The sequence below is a fragment of the Coptis chinensis genome, unplaced genomic scaffold (genome assembly GCF_015680905.1).
Source record: "Coptis chinensis isolate HL-2020 unplaced genomic scaffold, ASM1568090v1 utg2340_pilon_pilon, whole genome shotgun sequence".
Lineage (NCBI taxonomy): Eukaryota > Viridiplantae > Streptophyta > Magnoliopsida > Ranunculales > Ranunculaceae > Coptis > Coptis chinensis.
This window is the reverse complement of record NW_028238126.1, coordinates 177,790-196,602: the sequence shown is the minus strand read 5'-3', so window position 1 is coordinate 196,602 and position 18,813 is coordinate 177,790. Positions and strand designations below refer to the sequence as shown.

Sequence of the window (18,813 nt, the reverse complement as noted above, 5' to 3'; positions counted from 1 at the left end):
CATTTTGAACCAATCCAAATACAAAACCAAAATTACACCAACCAACTTTATGAGCGATATCAAAAGGTTGACATCAAATGCCATAGTTTTGGATAAATCGCATCATATAGTCCACAATGCTTTTGCAAAACCATGCCATAGACACACACTACAGAAGCCCAGGCTTATGCGGTTTTCCAGAAACCGCACGGTGTGTCACACACCACGTGTTATTATCTTTTAACTTTCGCGTTTTCTGCGTGGCTCTCTTCATTTTTCATGTAAACACCGCCCTATTTTCGCAAAACCGCGTCATTGAAGTCTACACTCTAGCCCAAACCCATGCGGTGTTCGAAACACCACACGATTTTGTTTTCCAAAACCGTGAAAGAGATTCGATACAACACCAAAACAAACACTAAATTTTGGCCAATTTGATGTTTGCTTTAGTATTTTTATTAAAAAGTGTATCTTCTGACGATAAAAAAACACCAAATTATTGAAAAGTTGGTGTTTGATGACGTATGATTTAGTTGCAAAAAAAAAAAGAATACTAATTATGATTTGACATTGATAATTCATCGGAAACAACAAACAGGCTACATCGCAGCCCACACTTAAGTGGGGCTTCACCGACGTACTAACATAGGACCAGGTGGCTGCACCGTCAAGGAGACGTGATGCTTCCACGTGTCATAACGCCCAAATTAGGAATTACATCATCATACCTCATCATAAAAACCGTTAAGTTTTTGCTTTCAAACGTGTCGATTCCTTCTCGGTTACTTGTGCCACAGCATGTGAATATGTGATTGCTGTTTTGAGTTAGCGTTACCTACGCGGCAGGTGACTCGCGAAGGACACACAACTAAGAAGTAATTTGGCCGTTCTAATATCGCCACGTGTTGAATTATGACAGAATTATTGGTGGAAGAAAATCTATGGTCGGTCTTCGTTCACTGTTCATGATCTTATGAACAGTGATGCACTAGCTGCCAGGTGGCAAGCTACTTGTTAGTTAAGCTTACTTTTCATTAGCAGACTTGTTTATGTGAGTCTATCTATAATCAACTGCTTTAATCAGCAATATAGACCTTCAACATCTCGCTTGAAATTTCACGCTCTTCGTTGCTAATTTGCTACGTATATGTTTTGGATTCGAAGACTAAAGCTGGCATTTATGGTGACTAGGCTAAAACAAAAGTAACCAAGAATCTGCTAATTCATAAATAGTCGAGGAATTAAATCACATAATGGATCAGGTTAAAACAATCAAAGAAAATACGCCCCTGAGAAATATATATTTCAATTTCATGAATTGGCACGAAATACATTGTAATTGGATTATCAGAGGCATGTGATTATGTGAATCGCCTAATAGAAGAGAAGCACATTACGCAACCAATATACCAAAAATGATGTATATGGAGATGAATCATCGACTACATTAAACAGTGACTACACCTGCATTAACAAATATCTATCGCGATTTCGTGTATCTACTACCTTTCTTGAACAGTAATATGACATCTCTTTGAATTGATTTAGTGGATCACATGCAAGTTCATAGTTACCAATAAAAATGCTAGTTAATAATAATGAACTTATATCTTAGAATTTGTAAGGAATTTAATTATATATTAAGTTACATGCTACCCATTTGTCATATTAAGGTGCTAGTTATTCTAATACAATTAAATAAACCGGCTGTGTAAATGGGTGCGTCCTTTTGAAGATACTTCTTTTTCGTTACTATCATTTTTATATGATTCACTGTGTTCAAGATCGATCACCACATACTACTCGTTTACTATGTCCCCGTTAGGGACCATTAACGGTGTGGGGTTCTGTTTGCGATGGAAACTTTTATTAGGTCACCCATCATATACAGTACGTACTGCTCCTGATGATGTAGGTTCGTCCATGTTTTTGTTGTGTTCGTGACTTTGTGTTGGTGCTCTGTCACAAAATCCCGACATTATACTATTCACATTAATTAATTATTCGCCATCAAATTTGTCAGTGATTCAGTGAAAATATACTAATAGCAAGGTGGTAGTTTATAGATTATAGACGTAGTAGATTTCATTACTAACATCGATCTCTAGCGCACACTGAATTAAAAATATTGTTGCCATTTCATAATAATTTATACTACATGGCTTCAACTTACTAATTTTACCAGATACATGGAAATATATCAAGTTCAACGTTAATTATTCCACCTACTCTTGTAATTGAATATCGACGAGAGCACCCGATTGGATCATCCCTCTCACAAATAAGTATGGAGCAACTACTAACTCCCTATTATTAAGTTGACCCAGAAAGTGTTTACGCATGTAAGGGTGGAATTCGAGCTAAACAAGCCGAGCTTTACCATATTCAAGTTCGGCTCGCTAATTACACAAGTTTTAAATTGAGTTCTGAAAACCATATAGTTAAAACGAGTGAGAACGAGTTTAAACGAGCCAAGCCCAAACCGAGCTCAGACCGAGCCCTCAATTATTTACACTATAAATATGCCATTTGAACTAAATGAGAGAACTTTATCAAGCTCATTTATTACACGAAGCTTTTATTTGAATTCGAGTTCAGCTCATATATAATAAATGAATGAAACGAAGCCGAAACTTAAACGAGCCAAGCCCAAACCGAGCTCCGAGCCCTCGACTCAAATTCCACTTTACACGCATGAGACTAGTAATAAGAGAGAGAGGGAGCAGAATCATCTAGAACCTTCACGAAATTCGAGTCAAAGTCGAGCCAAGGGAATAAAATTCAGTTACAAAGTTTAAATTTCTGGGGCCCAACCTTGTATTGGGGTATGGCAATCCCTATTACTAGGTTAGGTAGTAGTTAAGCAAGTAAGCAATTGGGATCACAGCATCGTGGTCCCAGTATTTTATATATATAAAAGCGAAGCCGACCGAAGAAGTAAGTTTATAAGTTGAGAGTTCGACGGTTGCTTTGCCAGTGGACAGTTAACTTACAAGACTCATTCTCTTCTGTCAGTCAGTCAGTTAGCTGTAAACTGAAATCTTTCTAGGGTTTCAGAGACCAAGTCGATTTGTCTACAAATCTGTCAGAGTTCCTTGTGTAAATTGTCCTTACAACTGTTGAAGCTGAAATTTGATGGGAGGTTTTCGTTTTAAGGTCATAGAGAAGGTAAATTGTAGTTCGGTTGTCAAATTCAATACAACAGTTGAGTTAGTGAATTGATTTTGAGACAACGGTCGATTGTTTTGAGTCTTGAATTTCCAGATCTTGTTGTTTATCTCTGAAAAGTAGTTACTACGTCTAGAAATGGAACTTCACAAGTTTCCCGCCCTTTGATCATCGTCTTATTCTCACATTCGCATATTATAATAAATACGAATAAAAGTAGCTTTATTCCACCTCTGTATTGATTCTTTGTGTTTTTTTAAGCTACTGGGTTGTGTCTTTACCCTTTTTGCTTCTTTAAAAACTTCCTTTACTTAAAGTTTTTGTGTTCATTTTTTTAAAAACTTGTTATTGCCAGGAAGTAAAGCAACGTAAAAGTATGCTTCTCTTTCTCTCTCATGATTTCCGTGCTTGATTCCGTTGCTTTTAAATATAATAATTTGTTTTTTTTTTTTTTTTATATCTGACTCGTGCCATTTTTTTATTTTTTGTGCAGAGAACAAAACAAACTCAAACGGTATTTAGATATTAACCTTTCTAATCAGCACACAGACAAGGTGAGGAGATCTATTTCTTGTTCCCCATTTGTTCTATTGTTTTTTTAAAAATAAACTCACAAACGGTTTCATTTCTTATGATTAGATGAGATCTAGTTAGTGTCATTACCCGTGAGTCCCACTATCATGTACAGTTGTTCACATTTGTACCTTATCCGTGACTCTTTTGCCTACTCCCTATCTCAGTATTCGTTTCGCTGTTTTTCGTCCTCCGTCAGTCTTTTAGTCTTTAGTGTTTATGTGCCGTATGTCATCTGAAAACTCATAGTCTAATTATTATTTACTCTTGCAAAAGCAGTTTGCATCTAATTGGGAACTCCTAAACTTGTTTGAATTGCTTTGTCAGAAATAAGTCCCACGACATGGGATGCCTTGTATCTACACCTAAGGATACTGGTGGGATTAGAAGGCGGCCCAGAAGTTTGGGGGAGATTGCCGTGTTTGTACCCGGACTTAGGATCCCTAAGCCCGTTGATTTCTCTCAGCCACTTGGTGATAACTTGTCTAAGAATTTAGTGGAACGCCTCTCTGCTCTTAGAACTAGAATAGTCGTCATGGCTGGCCAAGAAGCACCAGCAACAACAAAACCTAGGAGGAAAACAGCTACACAACATGGTGAGAAATTTCCTTAACACTCAATTGTATATTTGTTTAGGTTGTTTAATTCATGTTAAACTTGTCTGTTAACTTTTATAGTATTTTTTCACAGGAGGCTCATCACTAGCTGATCTTCAGCAGGCTCTTGAAGATTACTTACCAGTTCTATTGGGTTTAGTTAAAGAAGGTAATCAAGGATTTATCTCTGCAATGATGTGATTTTGTTTGCACATTATTAGAATATATATATGCCTCTTTCATTATAGTGAGTGACAACTGACAAAAGAAGATGGAGCCAGCTTAAGCTTTTGATATTTGTAGGTCTTTATTTTTGCAGCTCATCTGTTATGATGACCTATAGATACTCTGCTTGCTACCAAAAACATCATTCTTATACGCTCTGTTTAGTCTAATGTGCGTTTGATTTATTGTGCAGGAAGCTTGTTACAGCACAAATTGCAATTTGTTTGGGTTAATCAGGAGGATGAGGCAGAGGTGAGCAGAAGCACACACCATTTTGTCTGTATTATATGCTTTCTATCTCTATTGTTTTTTTCATGCTAGACCTTCCCTTATATTAATTATTGTACTCACAGGAAACGACCTTATCTAATGCTTGGTACGAGGTGTTGTCAGTTTTGCATTTGATGGCCATGCTATCATTATCACAGGCAAACTTACTGCTCCTTCCTAAAACATCTGCTGACGGCTATCAGCCAAAAGTATCAGAAGGTGTGTATCAAGCAAGACTACCTTCTACATACGTTTATCGTCCCTTTTTACGTTCGTGGCACTTTTATTAACTAATCAAAGAAGGATACGTTCCGTACACTGATCTTCACGACTGCTATGTAGCTTTTGCACCTTCTGTTTTTTTCACTGATTTAAGTACGTACTTGTCATAATTTTTCTTTGTTTTTCTGTAGCAGAAAGCAGACGAGCTGCCGTTGATGTTTTTTTGAAAGGTGCAGGATATTTAGATTGTGCTCTTCGGCATGTCCTACCTCAGTTCCCCTTGAACTCAGGTGTGTGGATTTTTATCCCATATTAGTTACCAATTACAATAAACATGAACAAAATGAAATATCATCATCATCAGTATTAATCCCGGCCTTAGGAAGACTACTCCTGTTAGTTTTCCGATTATCAAAATGCTGTTATTTTACTTAGTCGCATTATGGTTAGTTCCTTTCAGTACCTTTACAGGGAATAAAATTGCCATGCTACATGCTCTTCACAAGGTTGTTTTTACCCTCATCTTGAGTGTAAATCCATAGTTAAAGAAACACTACTCTCAGTTTTTGCTAGCTGTATTTTCGTTCAATTTTTCCCTTTTCTATTTGTGTAGCATAGTTCCTTTCAGAACCATTTAAGGGCATTATATTTGCCTTGCTATCATTTCTGTTCTCCACAACGTTTTACTAACACTCCAAATTGTCTCTGCAACTGTAGAGCTGATCTTCCAGTGGACCTAGCTGAAGGAGTACTCCGAGCATTTTCTTTGCAAGCGCTAGGGCAGGTAATTACTTACTTTACCCATTGACCTCTACCCTCTTTCCTGTAATTTATTATGAGGAATATGATTCAAATGAGGCGCAGACTTCTTGTTGGTGGTGGATTGACGGTGTTTCTTCTTCCTTCGATGTTGTCGTATATGCTCATTTTTTCCCATTAAGTGGAACTAGTAAATTAGAAATATAGTCTCGCATGCTTTGCAGAATCCTAAGATCTTCATTTGTTTTGTTTTACTTTTCAACTGATAAAAGAAATTTGTATCTAGTAGCAGTTCAGGTCAACAATGTCAAGAGGATAGACACACAATGGAAAATTGTCAAATTGAGCAAACTTGAGAATTCAGTTTGATCGGGATTTCATGTTATATTAGGTTTTTGTGTTGGCTGCAGTACAGTAGTTGTAACAAAAGTATCAGCATATTAGTAGAGTAATTAGGAATGCTAAATCATAGATTTGAAATGTATCTACATTGGCGTAGTTAACATTAATAGGGATTAGGATTCTGGAAATCGATGCTTAGGTTTTCACTACAGAAGGTATGTGTGCCTTAGGGATTTTTTAATCTTGAGTTTTCATGATCCTTACTACAAAAGTAAAGAACACCGGTTATACAAATCTCAGAATAGAAACACAACTCTGGAATATCCTTACATGTGAAAGTTAAGTAAGCTAAACCGTTGGTAGTATAAAGTAGACACATGCTCGTACATATGTATGTATGTATGTAAATATGAAGTGATGGATTTATGATCAATTTTAGCAAGGTATTATTCTTTCTCTGCCAGTATCTGAAAACTGTACAGTTATTCTTGGTTGAACATCTGGTTGAAAAACTATTAACTTAGGTAAATCAATTGAATTGTCTCTAATTTCAGATCTGGTTCTTTGCTGTTACTTCTTGTTATTTATCTATTCCACTGTCACATATGAAGTGCTATTTAATATAATAACTTTTATTTTTAGCACATTTTGCTTCACAAAGTTGACATGCAACTTCTGCAATTCTAGATCCATACGTGTTTCTGACTTTGCAAATCCTCTTCTTTAAATTTTTCATTCATCATTCTATATAGGGTGTTGACATTCAACTTGGCATGGCAATTGACAGTACTAAGGCAACTCTGGCAGTGAAGAGGAGACTTTCTTGTGAGATGGTTAAATACTGGCATCAGGTATGATACACTCTCAGTTTATTATCATCTTGTGGGAGAAGGTTTTCAACCTGTTTACAGTTCTTTTAATCCTCAATGCCATGTAATCATTATGGACACTGTTATAGCTGCAACTGCGCTGTCTCAGATCATCTAGGAAGTGTTGCAAATTTACTACCATTCATTCTTACGTACACGATACATCACCCGTATTGTGGACTCTGAGAATGGCCTGTACCAGTGTCTCTAAAGCTGGAGGCATGTTATATACTTGTTTTCGTGATGCATGTTTATGTTTAAGTTTTTCTGATTAAACATGGTCGTCTCTTTTTCTTTCTTTTTATGAAGGCTCAAGAGAATATTGTGAACCTCCCCTTAGCAAATGGATGGGGAGAAAAACATCAGTTTTTTGTCCAATGGAAACATATTGAAGCAAAGGTATGTGTGCAATATGCTTGTTAATTCTGTGTCATTCATTTCAGAGGTTTGAGGCTATTGATACCTACATGCACGACACACACACATGTACAACACACATCTGTTTTTTTCAATCTTTGTATGTGAATTCTGTCATATGATTATTTTTTCAGTTTTCTAATTTCTTGGAGCCATTACTTGCATCTCTTCAAATTCTTATGAAATTGTGCCTCTTGATGTTCAATTACAAGAAATTTTTTATTTACTGTTACACCAGACAGTCAATATATATATACACATTGTCAGTCCCGCTCTTAGAAGTTAAAATAAGTATGTACTTGTAAGAGCAGGACTGTATACATTGTTTCTTTTATATATAAGATGAATTATTAAAACATAGTTACATGCATCTTATTAGTTTTCCTAATAAATTGCATCATTAGTTTTCCAAGTTTAATGTTTTAATATGAAGAATCCTAATTTGATTGTCCTTAAATCGTAGTCATATGCGTGTATTTGCATTTGAAATTAGTTGACAGAATCAAGTAGGTGTCTATTTGCTTGCCAGGCTGCAGCATATTATTACCATGGTTTAATCCTTGACGAAGGAAATACAGAAAAATCTCATGGAATGGCTGTAGCAGCTTTGCAAGCATCAGAGGAACTTCTCAAAGAAAGTAAGAAGACCTGTGAAGCCTTCAACACAACTGCTCCTTTGTCAAGGTGATTGTGCATGCTTATGCTTTTGGAGAATTGTTAGGCAATAAGATTCCTCTATTTCTCCGGAATAACTTTTTAGAAATTTGTATTGAACTTTGTCGGAATTATGTGAGTAGGTAGCTACATGGATCAGATATTCAGATATAATATAGAATAAAGTTAATTGTTTTTCATGACAACAAGAGGCAAATCCCTCCGGGACTAGATTTGGTGCACATTTTCATCATGTATTTATGCTTTACGGGATGGGAACCTCTTTAATCCTTATATATTTTATGGGACGGGAACCTGTTTAATCCTTATATATTTTATGGGACGGGAACCTTTTTAAGTCTTCTATGGAATACTTCTTTCTTCTTAGTCTTTTGGACTTTGTTTTGGTCTGTTCTGCATCAGTGTGTATAAATTATAATTTATTCATTTCTTTATTCTTTTTCCAAATATATCCCAAGCAGGAATCCACCTCTTTGGGGAACCATGAAATATCTCTCTGAAAAGATCCCAAAAGACTCCTCTAGCAAGGTGCGAATCAATCGGGATCTCTACAGTCATGAAAAGTAAGCATTTTCCCTTCGTTTTCTTTCAGCAGTTTAGTTGTATACCTTTATCTGCATGTTTGTCACCCCTTGTGAATATCCTGGGTTTTATGTCAAAGAGAAGAAAATAATAATAACTGTACGTGGTTGCATATATTTTTACAAGTCATGAGTGTCACCTTTGCTCTAGATCAATTACGAGGTTTGTCTTGTTTACAGAATCATGGAGACAGCTCCACCTTTGCCCGATTTTGCTTTGGCCTTGAAACCGGACGAATACCACCTTCCACCAGTGGACCGATCATGGAATGAGGAAAACATGAAGGTTCAAAGTAGTTCCAATCGGGTAAAGTCGGAGAGAACATAAAATCTGCATCAGCATGTGGAAGACGGAAGTCGAATTGTGGAAAGAGGCGCCATTGCCTTTCAAGTTCAAGGATAAAGTGTGCACATGTGTCCGAGTTGTTTGAATCTTTTTTTTTTAAAATTCCCTTCCACTGTTTTTCTGTGTATGTTTAGATGTGGAGAGCTGTGTACAAGTTGGTTTGGTTGTGCATAACTGTTCAGGAAAAAAAAAAGTGACCCCATATATTTGACGAGGAATGAAGTCTATGACATTTTGTTCATCAAAAGAGTATAGCAAAGGGGTTCAGATAAACTTGGTTGAAATTTGAAAATAAATAACTTTATTTTTTCAATAGTTCGCAGTAGACCTCATTATAGTATGCTTGGGAAACAAATCTGTTTTTCGAGCGGAACTTTGTGTAGTTTAACTAAAGGCAAAGACTAAAAACTTGGTTTTAAAGGCATCGTTGAAAACAATAAAATAAGAGCGGAACTTTCTTCATATTTGAAGAAAAAATTCTCATTCATGGTCGCATAACTAAAGGCAAAGACTAAAAACTTGGTTTTTTTTGAAAGGCATCGTTGGTCGAAATTTGCTACGGTCGCATTCTTCAAATTTGAAAAATATGCTACCACCACCAAGAGATGCTCTAATCTCCCAAAAGAGGTATGTAAGGAAAACCATTTTATATGAAACATCTCCTCCTCCTCAGTGTTACTGTGTTGGCAGGCAAACCAAGTGCCTAATTTTCCACACATTAAAGAAGAAATGGAGAGGAATGTTGTTGTAGAGGAGGCAAAGAAGAGATGCAGAGTCGTTTGTGATGAGATTCAAGCCTTGTCTCTTTCCAACATCACCGACTCCTGCAAGCGAACTCTACTCAGATTGGTCAACTCAGAGCTCAAATTCCTCACTCGGACCAGTTCCAATTCCAATTCCAATTCCATCATCAGGTAACTAACTAAATGCTATTAATTCTGATTGATTGCAATATTAATATCCTTCTTCTTCTTCTTGTTTTATGTCGGGGCAGCGTTAACGTTGGTTATATTGAATGCATTCTTCACATTCTCCAACAACCTTTTATAACTGGAGTTTCCCGTGTCTGCAAACCTGTTCCTTTCCCATCATCAGTAAATAAACACGATTCTCCTTCCAAGGCTGTTTATGTTGATATTATTTGTACACTCAATAGAACCCCAGTTTGGTTCATTGTATCTGATAGAAATCCCAACTACATCACTTGGTCACCACAGTCTCATAATAATAATAAGGGATTGAGGTTGCGTATCCACCGCGTTTTGGAAGCCGCCAGGTCGTCTTTGATGCTCAAACCAGCTTCCGTTTTTCTTTTCTTTGCCAATGGACTTGATGGGGATGTTTCTCACAAACTTATACATCAGTTTGGGGCTATTCTGTTTGGAAATAATGACCACTGTTTTCCCAAGTCTGTTTATTTTTCAGAGGAATTGGAAGATGGTTGGATTAATGTAACAGCAAGGTCTTATGTTAAGGCTCAACTTTTCCAAATAATGGTTGATTCAGTTGAGGATTCGGTTCCAAAGTTAGGAATCAGTGTTGGGGACTCCCATGTTGAAGATGCTAGATCAAAACTTTACAGTGATCAAATGAACCATATCTTGGGTCATAAGTTCTCTTCTCTTCTTTCCAAGATGAGGCTACATCATGTTAAAGCGGAGGCTCTGTTCGGCAAGGATATTCTCAATTTTGATACAACAGCTTTGATTGCTTTAGTGTCGGGAATCAGTAACGGTGGTACTGAAAAACTGCTAGCAACACCGGAGAGTGAGCTGAGGAAACGATTTAAGAGCAACTACGAATTTGTGATTTCACAGGTGATGTACTGCACTGCTCATAACCATAATAAAATTTTAAATTTTAGTCATCCTTATAAACTTTGGTGCATTGTACAACCATAAGCATCGTTCTGTAATGAGATCTGATATGTTCAATAAGTATCTGGAAATGGAGCGCTGAAGTAAACCTTGCCTTACATTTTGTTGACAGGTGAGGTCTGAACTCCAGAACCCAATATTGGAGGAATTGACCTGTGTGGTGTCTGGGAAGGTATGTATGATATGTGAAAGTGTTCATTTGGAGTTCAAGGAGCTTGTATCAATGTGTGGAGGGTCGAAAGAAAAATTGAGAGCAGATCAGTTGCTGAAGTGCCTCCTGTAAGTTTGTTTTTAAGAACTTATTTTCCCCTGTTAATCACCGTTTCTTAATACAATATTGATACTGCTGGTATGGAAATGATATTTTCTTCCGGTTTTATAATGGACATACTATTAAAGATCTATTTCTTCTAATCAACACTATACAAATTATGGGCCTTTACTTTAATTAGAGAACATATCTGGAGATGAATATGATGTACTCAGTGGTTCAATGGTATGTGTAGGAGTGAAGTTTATGGAATGTTGACTTTGTTGTCTATGAGTTTTCCATTTTATTTCTTAAACACTGCAAGTTTTCTTTTTGTGGACAATGATTGATCATGACGAGTCCCCCCCTCGGCCCCCTATTAATTTATTGATTTGTTTGCTTGTTAATGTTATCAATAGTTTCTAGCTATTCATTATTCCTCGGGTTATATATTGAAACAGCTACATCATTATCTGTTTTGCACTAAACAGTTTCAACTGCACAGGATTGTACCTGATAGCCCGTCAGCACGTATGATGGACATTCTAACGACCAGAAAGATTGCGTCAAAGAATAAAGTTGTTTTCGGGACTGGAGATCAATGGCTGGCTCCTACCTTGACTGCTAATATGGGATTTGTTAGAGCCATTTCCCAGACCGGTATGTCTCTGTTGACTCTTGAGCATAAACCCCGTGCTTTAACTGGTGATTATGAATGAAAGAAGCCGTTGCAAGTGCTTCACCAGATGTTCAAGCCACTTCAAGCAACATGAAGCTGGAGTGGAGCAACAAAATGATTAAGTACAAAAGATAAATTTCATGGTGACAAGAACATAGGATTTCTATTCAACTCCGTCCTTCCCAATACAGTTCTATACAGGAAGCTGTACCTCCTTTCTTTCCTAACATGCAGCATGTGGAATGCTTCCTTCCGTCCTACAAGACAACCTCAAGCAGAAGGTGACCTTGCTACAGCCCCATACTCCCCAATGGCTTGGATAAACTCCGACAACATTATCTTTTAAGCTACTTCATGTTGCTTGTTGGTGCCGTTTTGGATGGCTGATTTAATCAGTCATTTTTGCAGTGCTTGGTGGTGGTTAAAGATTAGTAATGAAGTGTTGCGTACCGAGGGAAGCTGTATCAACTGTATCCAAGTTTTAGCTGTGAACTTCACTGCATTTCACTAACACGAATACCTTCAGGAGGTCTGAGTCTATGCTGAGGGTTTTAATATCCATTCTTATCGTTTGTGAAGCTGGCATGACTTCACTAGAGCGTTGCAACCAAAAATGTTTAAGCTTTTAGGATTCCACTTCTTTGCATTAGAGATACAAGAGCTTCAGTAGTTCAGTGGACTTCTCAGATTATATGCATCGGTAATCTGTTTTTAGGCTATAGTGTTATACGAATAAATTTTTACTATTTTTTTTTGCCCTTTCTTCTTTGGTAATGATGCCGAGCAAAAAAATATGATGCCTAGACTGTATAATCTACAGAGTGATCCCAAACTTGCCACTTGATTTCACTGATTTGTGTCAGGTATATATTTTAGGTTTTGGGAAAGATATACATCCTTTAGAACAACTTGGGCTTTTGGTAGGGCGCACTTCTGAAAATTAGCAATTCTGATTTAATTTGGATTATTTGAAGCTTCCTTGAAAACCGAGTAAAAGATACTAGTTTGCAAGTTTGGTATTTGCGAATTCAGTGCTCTGATAAAAAATAATTGCGTGAAACTGGTAGTGAACTCTTTACTTGCAGTAAACATTTGACGTCTGAAATAGTGAAATCTGTAATCCAGGCCATTTATTTCATCACTAAATATCAGAAAATAAGTATAGAATGGAAGTATAAATTGTACAAATAGAGTAAAACTATGCTGTAGAAAGTTCAATTCTTTTGTAGAAAAGAATGAGACTTATGACCTGAACTCTAAAACCATAAAAGAATATGCGGGAGGAAAAAAATAGGGAAATTAACGCCTGAGCCTAAACTTGCAACTACTTGTTCTGATGCGGATCATATTATTTGCAGTCAAGTTATCAACCACCAAGTTACACCTGACCAAGAACTTCACCTTCATAAGCTTCAATTTCCCTAGCTTCACTCTCACTGGAACATTTGCTTTAAGATTCAAGGGAATGTTCCCAGTCTGTTGTTGTTGCTGAGTCAGCTCCGCCATCAGGCCATTTGCATTCTTATTCTGACCTGACAGATCCACATCGAGGACTGTCGTGTTCTGGTGTCCTTGGTAGAATTTCGGTAGAGCACCCCCAGAAAGCTTAATGTTTGAGTAATACACGCTTATATCGCTGCCACTCTCGTAGTATATTCCTATTTTCTTGTTTGGATTCCTAGCAGTGATTTCAACAGTGAACCTTGAGTAGAGACTCATATCCGGGTTAACTCTGAAATCGGAGATTCTCAATCTATCAACTGAGTATTTTGGAAGCTTTGGTTGAAAGATGAGGTATAGGATGCCCAGCGTGGCAGCGATGAGGATAACTAGGACGAGAAAAAGGCTTATTGTCCAGCAAATGAATCTGCAGCAGCAACCTCTCTTCCTAGGAGGCCTAGAATGAATCACAGGAATTGTACGTCGAATTGGTGGATATTGTTCTGTAGGATCACCTTTTTCCGATTTTAAAGCACCGTTGGGCATTAAAGGTGCTGTAGGTGGCGCTTCCACATCGACTGGATGGATTTTCTGCTGGTCTGCCATGTATGTGTCTGGTTGGGAGTAACTGGAATCCTCTCTGTATAAACAAGATATTAACTAAAACACACCTCTATAAAGTGTATTCAGATAGGTACGTGCCTAAAACAAATACTAGTTGCCTCTGCAGAGTTTTTGCCCTCACTTCAGTTTCCTCTTGCCTCTGGTCTCTTGGAACAGAGGTTTGCATACATCGTTATATAGAAAATTCCAACAGCGTTTTATATTTCAAAGAAGAGGAAAAAAAAAAAAAAAAAAGTCCTTTGAGCATTCTTTATTGACTTTGGTGTTGATGTGTTCTTTTGGTTTATTTACCTTCCTCACCTAATGTCAACTATGTTAATGGGGGTAGTTTATCTACGACACTGATATCACAAAAGTCCCTACCAGATTTACAGAATGCATATTTAATCCAAGTCAAAGTGGTGTTTTGGAAGCTTCCCTTGCTTCATGTTCAAAGAAGCGTGCATGGACTGGCTTCAGCGGCTCCTTTAATAACAGAAGACTGGTCAAATGAGAGCCACGTGGAATTGTGTTTAGAATACTTCTCCGATGGCTCGCTATAGGGGCATAGGGCACATGCGTCTCATATGACGTTATGATGGATCTACTTCGCCTAAAACACTTTGGCCTTTCACACCAGAGCACCAAAAGTTCCTTTCTTTGTAGCATCATCCATTCATCCTCCATATATTATATATTGTAAATGTTTCACCTCCATATATTATATATTGTAAATGTTTCAGACTTTCAGGAGTAGTTGTTGATTAGTTTAGCTGCAGGACATTTTTTCTCATAAAAAATAAGGGTCGCATTCCCAGCTCCCATTTTTCCTGCTGAAATATGAAATCAGAGTTGAAGCATCTTTCCCTATCTCAAATTCTCAATGCACCTTTACCATATAGTATTACCGCAGTCAAGTACTCTCATATGCTTGGATCAGGGCCGGCTCTGAGTTTTGGGTGGCCCTATGCGAGCTCCTAAAAATGGGCCCTTGTCTCCCAAAAAAACAAAAACAACCATTTTTTATTTTTTTTTGTAATCTTGCACTTATTATCAATATTATTCCAATTCCCCATATCAAATAAGTTTATCGGACCATATTCTTTATTCTCATTCAAAGCTTGATCGATTTCTTCGTTCGGAAATCATCACGTTCAACTTCATTTTCAATACTAATTCTCTCTTCAATTTCAGCATCAACTCCCTCTTTATTTTCAACGGTCATCCCTCTCTATATTTTCAGCATCAACCCACTATTCGTATTCAACATTTACTTCCATTTCAGTTTTAATATTTACTCTCTCATCATGTTCAATATTCATTGTATCATCAAGTTCTCCAGGCACGCACAATATCTTCACTTTCGTTATTGACCAAATTTTCATTAGAACTTTCTGTTTGTCTATTGCTATAAAAAATATTTCGAATGCTTCCAATCTGAGATTGAGTGAGTTGGTCTAGTCTTTGCTTAGTTTTTTCTCTTATTACTTTCAGAGAGATACTTTTTAGTACTCTTCATGGCAATAACCAATCAACTAAGAGTCCAAAAATGTTATGTAAAAATAAATAATATATTTTATCAGTTATCACTCACACACTTAATATATATTTTGAATAAATAATTAAAAAAGTAATTTTGAATTTGAGATAATACCTTGAAAATATCTATCAATGAGACTGTGGTGAGTGGTGCATGTAAACGCCCTATTTTGATTTTCGGCCAAGCTAACTAATTATAGCGGTCGTTTTTTCCTTTTTTGAGCAAACCCCAACGAATAGTCGCAAAAAGAATTGAAGGAGACGAGAGTTTTATGTTTCTGTAGACTGTTGAGGCTTAGTTGGTAGGCTTGAGGGCTAAAGAGCCGAACATGTTATGTTGTAAACAAAAAATAAAAATAAAATAGTGGGTTAGTGGGTAATGGGCAAGATCCAATTCGGGGCCCTTAATTTTTTCCAACAAGTGGGGGCCCTAGGCAATGGCCTATGCTGACTATGGGTCAGAGCTGCCTCTGCTTGGATAAAGCCAAATGACATTTTAAGGCACTTCATGTTGCATAAAATGGTCTTTACCAAGGGAATATGTATTAACTGGATCGAGTAGAGAAACTATATCTATCAAGATTCTTAGTTTTCTTCGCCTTCAAACTACTTCATTGGTGACATAGATTTGACGTTGGCTCTAGCTTGTAATTATCGTTGACTTGGTTATATGCATTTGACATTGGAATATTTCGCAACATTCTAAATGATTTTTGACAAGGTTGTACATCTTCAAATGAACTGATTTTTTGTGAGGATGATCTTGATTGTGTGAAGAACATCTCCAGTAAAAATCGGTTTCTAATTCATTGTATTTAGTGGTGGAGTAACTTTGGAGGCACTTTAAGTGGAGTTCATATAACCACAAAGAATGACGAATATCATCTATTCGTGAAGTATTGCATTGCCATGACAGCTTGGAAAACAGTATAATCTACTGACACACTAGAACATCTATTCGTGAAGTATTGCATTGCCATGACAGCTTGGAAAACAGTATAATCTACTGACACACTAGAACATTGTTGGTTTCTTAATCGTGTTGATCTAATTTACACCCCCATTTTCAAAAATATTAGTGACACCCCCTCTCCCAGTTGCAAGATCCAACGGCTACGAGATGAAGAAACATTACTGTTTGAATCTTGCAACTGGGGGGGGGTAACACTTACATTTTATCATTTACATTCAGCAATAGGGAACAAGATTGCCAAAAGTAGTATTTTCCCTACACTCCCCATAAAACCATGAAACTTTTATCTCCCTAACATGTTCTTGTAGGCTTGTTTACACTTTACACACAAGCTAGCTAGGTAAACATTTTATGTACAGAGCATTAAAACTCAGAGCCAAGGAAAATAATGGAGACGAGAAAAAGATCTGTTAGCTATTAATTGTGAACCTGAAATCTAATAGTCCCACATGGAGAAGAGACAAGTTTCAGGTTAATAAAGTGAGATCTATCACAACTAGTACCAATGCCTTGTCACATATTAGTCCCATATGGCGGGTTAAGTTGGGGACAAATGGACAATATTGGTACTAGTTAGATCTAGTTTGGTATTTGCCGTTAAGGGGTGCCCTAATAAAAAGGGAAGGCATGAAAACTATTAGTGAACTCTCTGCTTGCAGTAACTATTTTTGAAGTTTGAAATCTGTAATCCACGCCATTTATTTCATCACTATCAGAAGATATTAGAATACAATGAAAGTATAAATACTATACAAGTAGAGTAAAACTATGGCTGTAGTTCATCAATTCTTTTGTGGAAAAGTATGAGACTAATAACCTAACTTCTAAATCGATTGTAGGATATGCGGGAGGGAAACAAATATGAGGTGAAAGCCTGAGCCTAAACTTACAAGTTACAACTACTTGTTCTGACGCGGATCAGATTATTTGCAGTCACGCTATCAACCACCAAGTTACACCTGACCAAGAATTTTACATTCATAAGCTTCAATTTCCCAAGTTCCACTCTCACTGGAACATTAACTTTAAGATTGAAATGAATATTCCCAGTCTATTGTGTTGCCGAGACAGCACTGTCAGCAGGTCATTTGCATTCTCATTCTGACCTGACAGATCCACATCTAGGACTGTTGTGTTCTGGTAATTTTGGTAAAAATTTGGTAGAGATCCCCGGAGAGCTTAATGTTAATTTGAGTAGTACAGTCGTATGTCACTACTAGTATACTGCAAAACAGTGGGAGTGAGTGGAGCTGCAGAGTGAGAGAGCGACAGCGGCTTTGGGTGGGTGAAGAAGAAGGAGAGAGAGATATTGGAGAGAAGAAAGAATGTTTGGTGAAGAAGATGAGAAGAGAGAATGAAGACAAACAGAAACCTACCAAATAGAATTTTGGGCCACCTGCCCCGCTCAGCCTAGATCGCTCCGCTCACTTGATTAATATTTTCTTGTTGGGATTCCTAATAGTGATTGCAATGGGGATAACTAGGACCTAGGCATAGAATTACGTTTATTGTCCAGCAAATGAATCTGCAGCAGCAAACTCTCTTCCTAGAAGGCCTTGAATGAACCACGGAAATTGTACGTCGAATTGGTGGATATTGTTCTATAGGATCACCTTTTTCCGAATTTGAAGTACTGTTGGTCATCAAAGGTGATGTAAGTGGCGCTTCAACATGGACCGCATGTATTTTCTGCTGATCTGCCATGAACGTATCTGGTAATGTGTAAGGAGTAACTTGAATCATTGAATCCTCTCTCTACAAACAAGATACTAATGCACCTCTAAGAATTGAAGTGATATATAATTAGATAGATACGTGCCCAAAATAAGTACTATTTGCCTCTACAGACTCTTTGCCAAGTCGTGTGTTTTGGAAGCTTCCCCTGCTTCATGATTCGAAAAAGCATTCATGCATGGACTCAATGACTGCCTTACGCGGTTCCCTGACTAGTAAAATGAGATCATTGTGTGTGCCAAGGAGGAATTGTGTTCGACATACTTTTGAGATGACTTGTAAGAACTCTTTTATTTGCCTCATTTTCTTGACTTTTTCGGGTGTTGCTGTAGGGCACACGAGTCTCATATACAGATCAAGTTATTGAAGTTATGATGGATCTAGCTACTCCGCCTAAAACACTTTGTACTTTCGCATGTAACCAGAGTGTGACCGAGTGATATTCTAATTCAGGAATATCAAGCACGTGTCCAGCATAGCAGAAATACCACACCGACCTCTGACCTCGTTTTCCGAACTGCCTTCAGAGCGACCTACATCATTAGCTCACACACCCAAGCTACGAGATCACTCCAGAACAGATCAACTCGCACATCGTCACACAGATCGTTCTATCTCGTGACACAGCCTAGCTATCTTCTAGAAGCAATCATTGCCAAAGTCGTACTTACACATTCCATTACCGCAAATCACGAA

The 18,813-nt window shown here is 37.4% G+C and overlaps 4 protein-coding genes and 1 long non-coding RNA gene across 5 annotated transcripts; 2 read left to right on the top strand and 3 right to left on the bottom strand.

Annotated features, from left to right (window-relative positions):
• The first annotated feature begins 3,003 nt into the window (after positions 1–3,003).
• Positions 3,004–8,108, top strand: LOC147473546 (Endosomal targeting BRO1-like domain-containing protein). Its single transcript, XM_086587322.1, has 11 exons — positions 3,004–3,147; positions 3,641–3,701; positions 4,048–4,316; positions 4,411–4,485; positions 4,735–4,793; positions 4,895–5,030; positions 5,228–5,323; positions 5,753–5,817; positions 6,887–6,985; positions 7,313–7,402; positions 7,950–8,108. The coding sequence occupies exons 3-11, from the start codon at positions 4,064–4,066 to the stop codon at positions 8,106–8,108; spliced, it is 1,032 nt and encodes a 343-aa protein (XP_086443448.1). The 5' UTR covers positions 3,004–3,147; positions 3,641–3,701; positions 4,048–4,063.
• Positions 8,109–8,342: 234 nt separating this feature from the next.
• LOC147473545 (uncharacterized) lies at positions 8,343–8,528 on the bottom strand. The gene is made up of 2 exons (XR_015210399.1): positions 8,425–8,528; positions 8,343–8,389 (listed from the first exon to the last, which is right to left on the bottom strand). It is a non-coding gene; the product is annotated as an uncharacterized LOC147473545 (long non-coding RNA).
• Positions 8,529–9,564: 1,036 nt separating this feature from the next.
• Positions 9,565–12,582, top strand: LOC147473544 (uncharacterized). The gene is made up of 4 exons (XM_086587310.1): positions 9,565–9,936; positions 10,017–10,839; positions 11,012–11,178; positions 11,655–12,582. Exons 1-4 carry the CDS (start codon positions 9,752–9,754, stop codon positions 11,866–11,868), a joined length of 1,389 nt encoding a protein of 462 aa, XP_086443436.1. The 5' UTR covers positions 9,565–9,751; the 3' UTR covers positions 11,869–12,582.
• A 351-nt stretch (positions 12,583–12,933) lies between these two features.
• LOC147473543 (NDR1/HIN1-like protein 6) lies at positions 12,934–14,017 on the bottom strand. Its single transcript, XM_086587317.1, has one exon. The coding sequence runs from the start codon at positions 13,872–13,874 to the stop codon at positions 13,128–13,130; it is 747 nt and encodes a 248-aa protein (XP_086443443.1). The 5' UTR covers positions 13,875–14,017; the 3' UTR covers positions 12,934–13,127.
• A 3,173-nt stretch (positions 14,018–17,190) lies between these two features.
• Positions 17,191–18,228, bottom strand: LOC147473542 (NDR1/HIN1-like protein 6). The gene is given in 3 exon segments (XM_086587302.1): positions 17,191–17,442; positions 17,445–17,561; positions 17,844–18,228. Coding segments are annotated over 3 exon segments (573 nt in total). The 5' UTR covers positions 18,127–18,228; the 3' UTR covers positions 17,191–17,269.
• Positions 18,229–18,813: the final 585 nt, after the last annotated feature.

Coding starts and splice junctions, on each gene's coding strand:
- LOC147473544 (XM_086587310.1), top strand. CDS start 9,752: ATGGAGAGGAATGTTGTTGTAGAGGAGGCAAAGAAGAGATGCAGAGTC. Junction 10,840..11,011: donor ACGAATTTGTGATTTCACAG/GTGATGTACTGC, acceptor TTTTGTTGACAG/GTGAGGTCTGAACTCCAGAA. Junction 11,179..11,654: donor CAGTTGCTGAAGTGCCTCCT/GTAAGTTTGTTT, acceptor TCAACTGCACAG/GATTGTACCTGATAGCCCGT.
- LOC147473543 (XM_086587317.1), bottom strand. CDS start 13,874: ATGGCAGACCAGCAGAAAATCCATCCAGTCGATGTGGAAGCGCCACCT.
- LOC147473546 (XM_086587322.1), top strand. CDS start 4,064: ATGGGATGCCTTGTATCTACACCTAAGGATACTGGTGGGATTAGAAGG. Junction 4,486..4,734: donor ATTGGGTTTAGTTAAAGAAG/GTAATCAAGGAT, acceptor TTTATTGTGCAG/GAAGCTTGTTACAGCACAAA. Junction 7,403..7,949: donor GGAAACATATTGAAGCAAAG/GTATGTGTGCAA, acceptor TTTGCTTGCCAG/GCTGCAGCATATTATTACCA.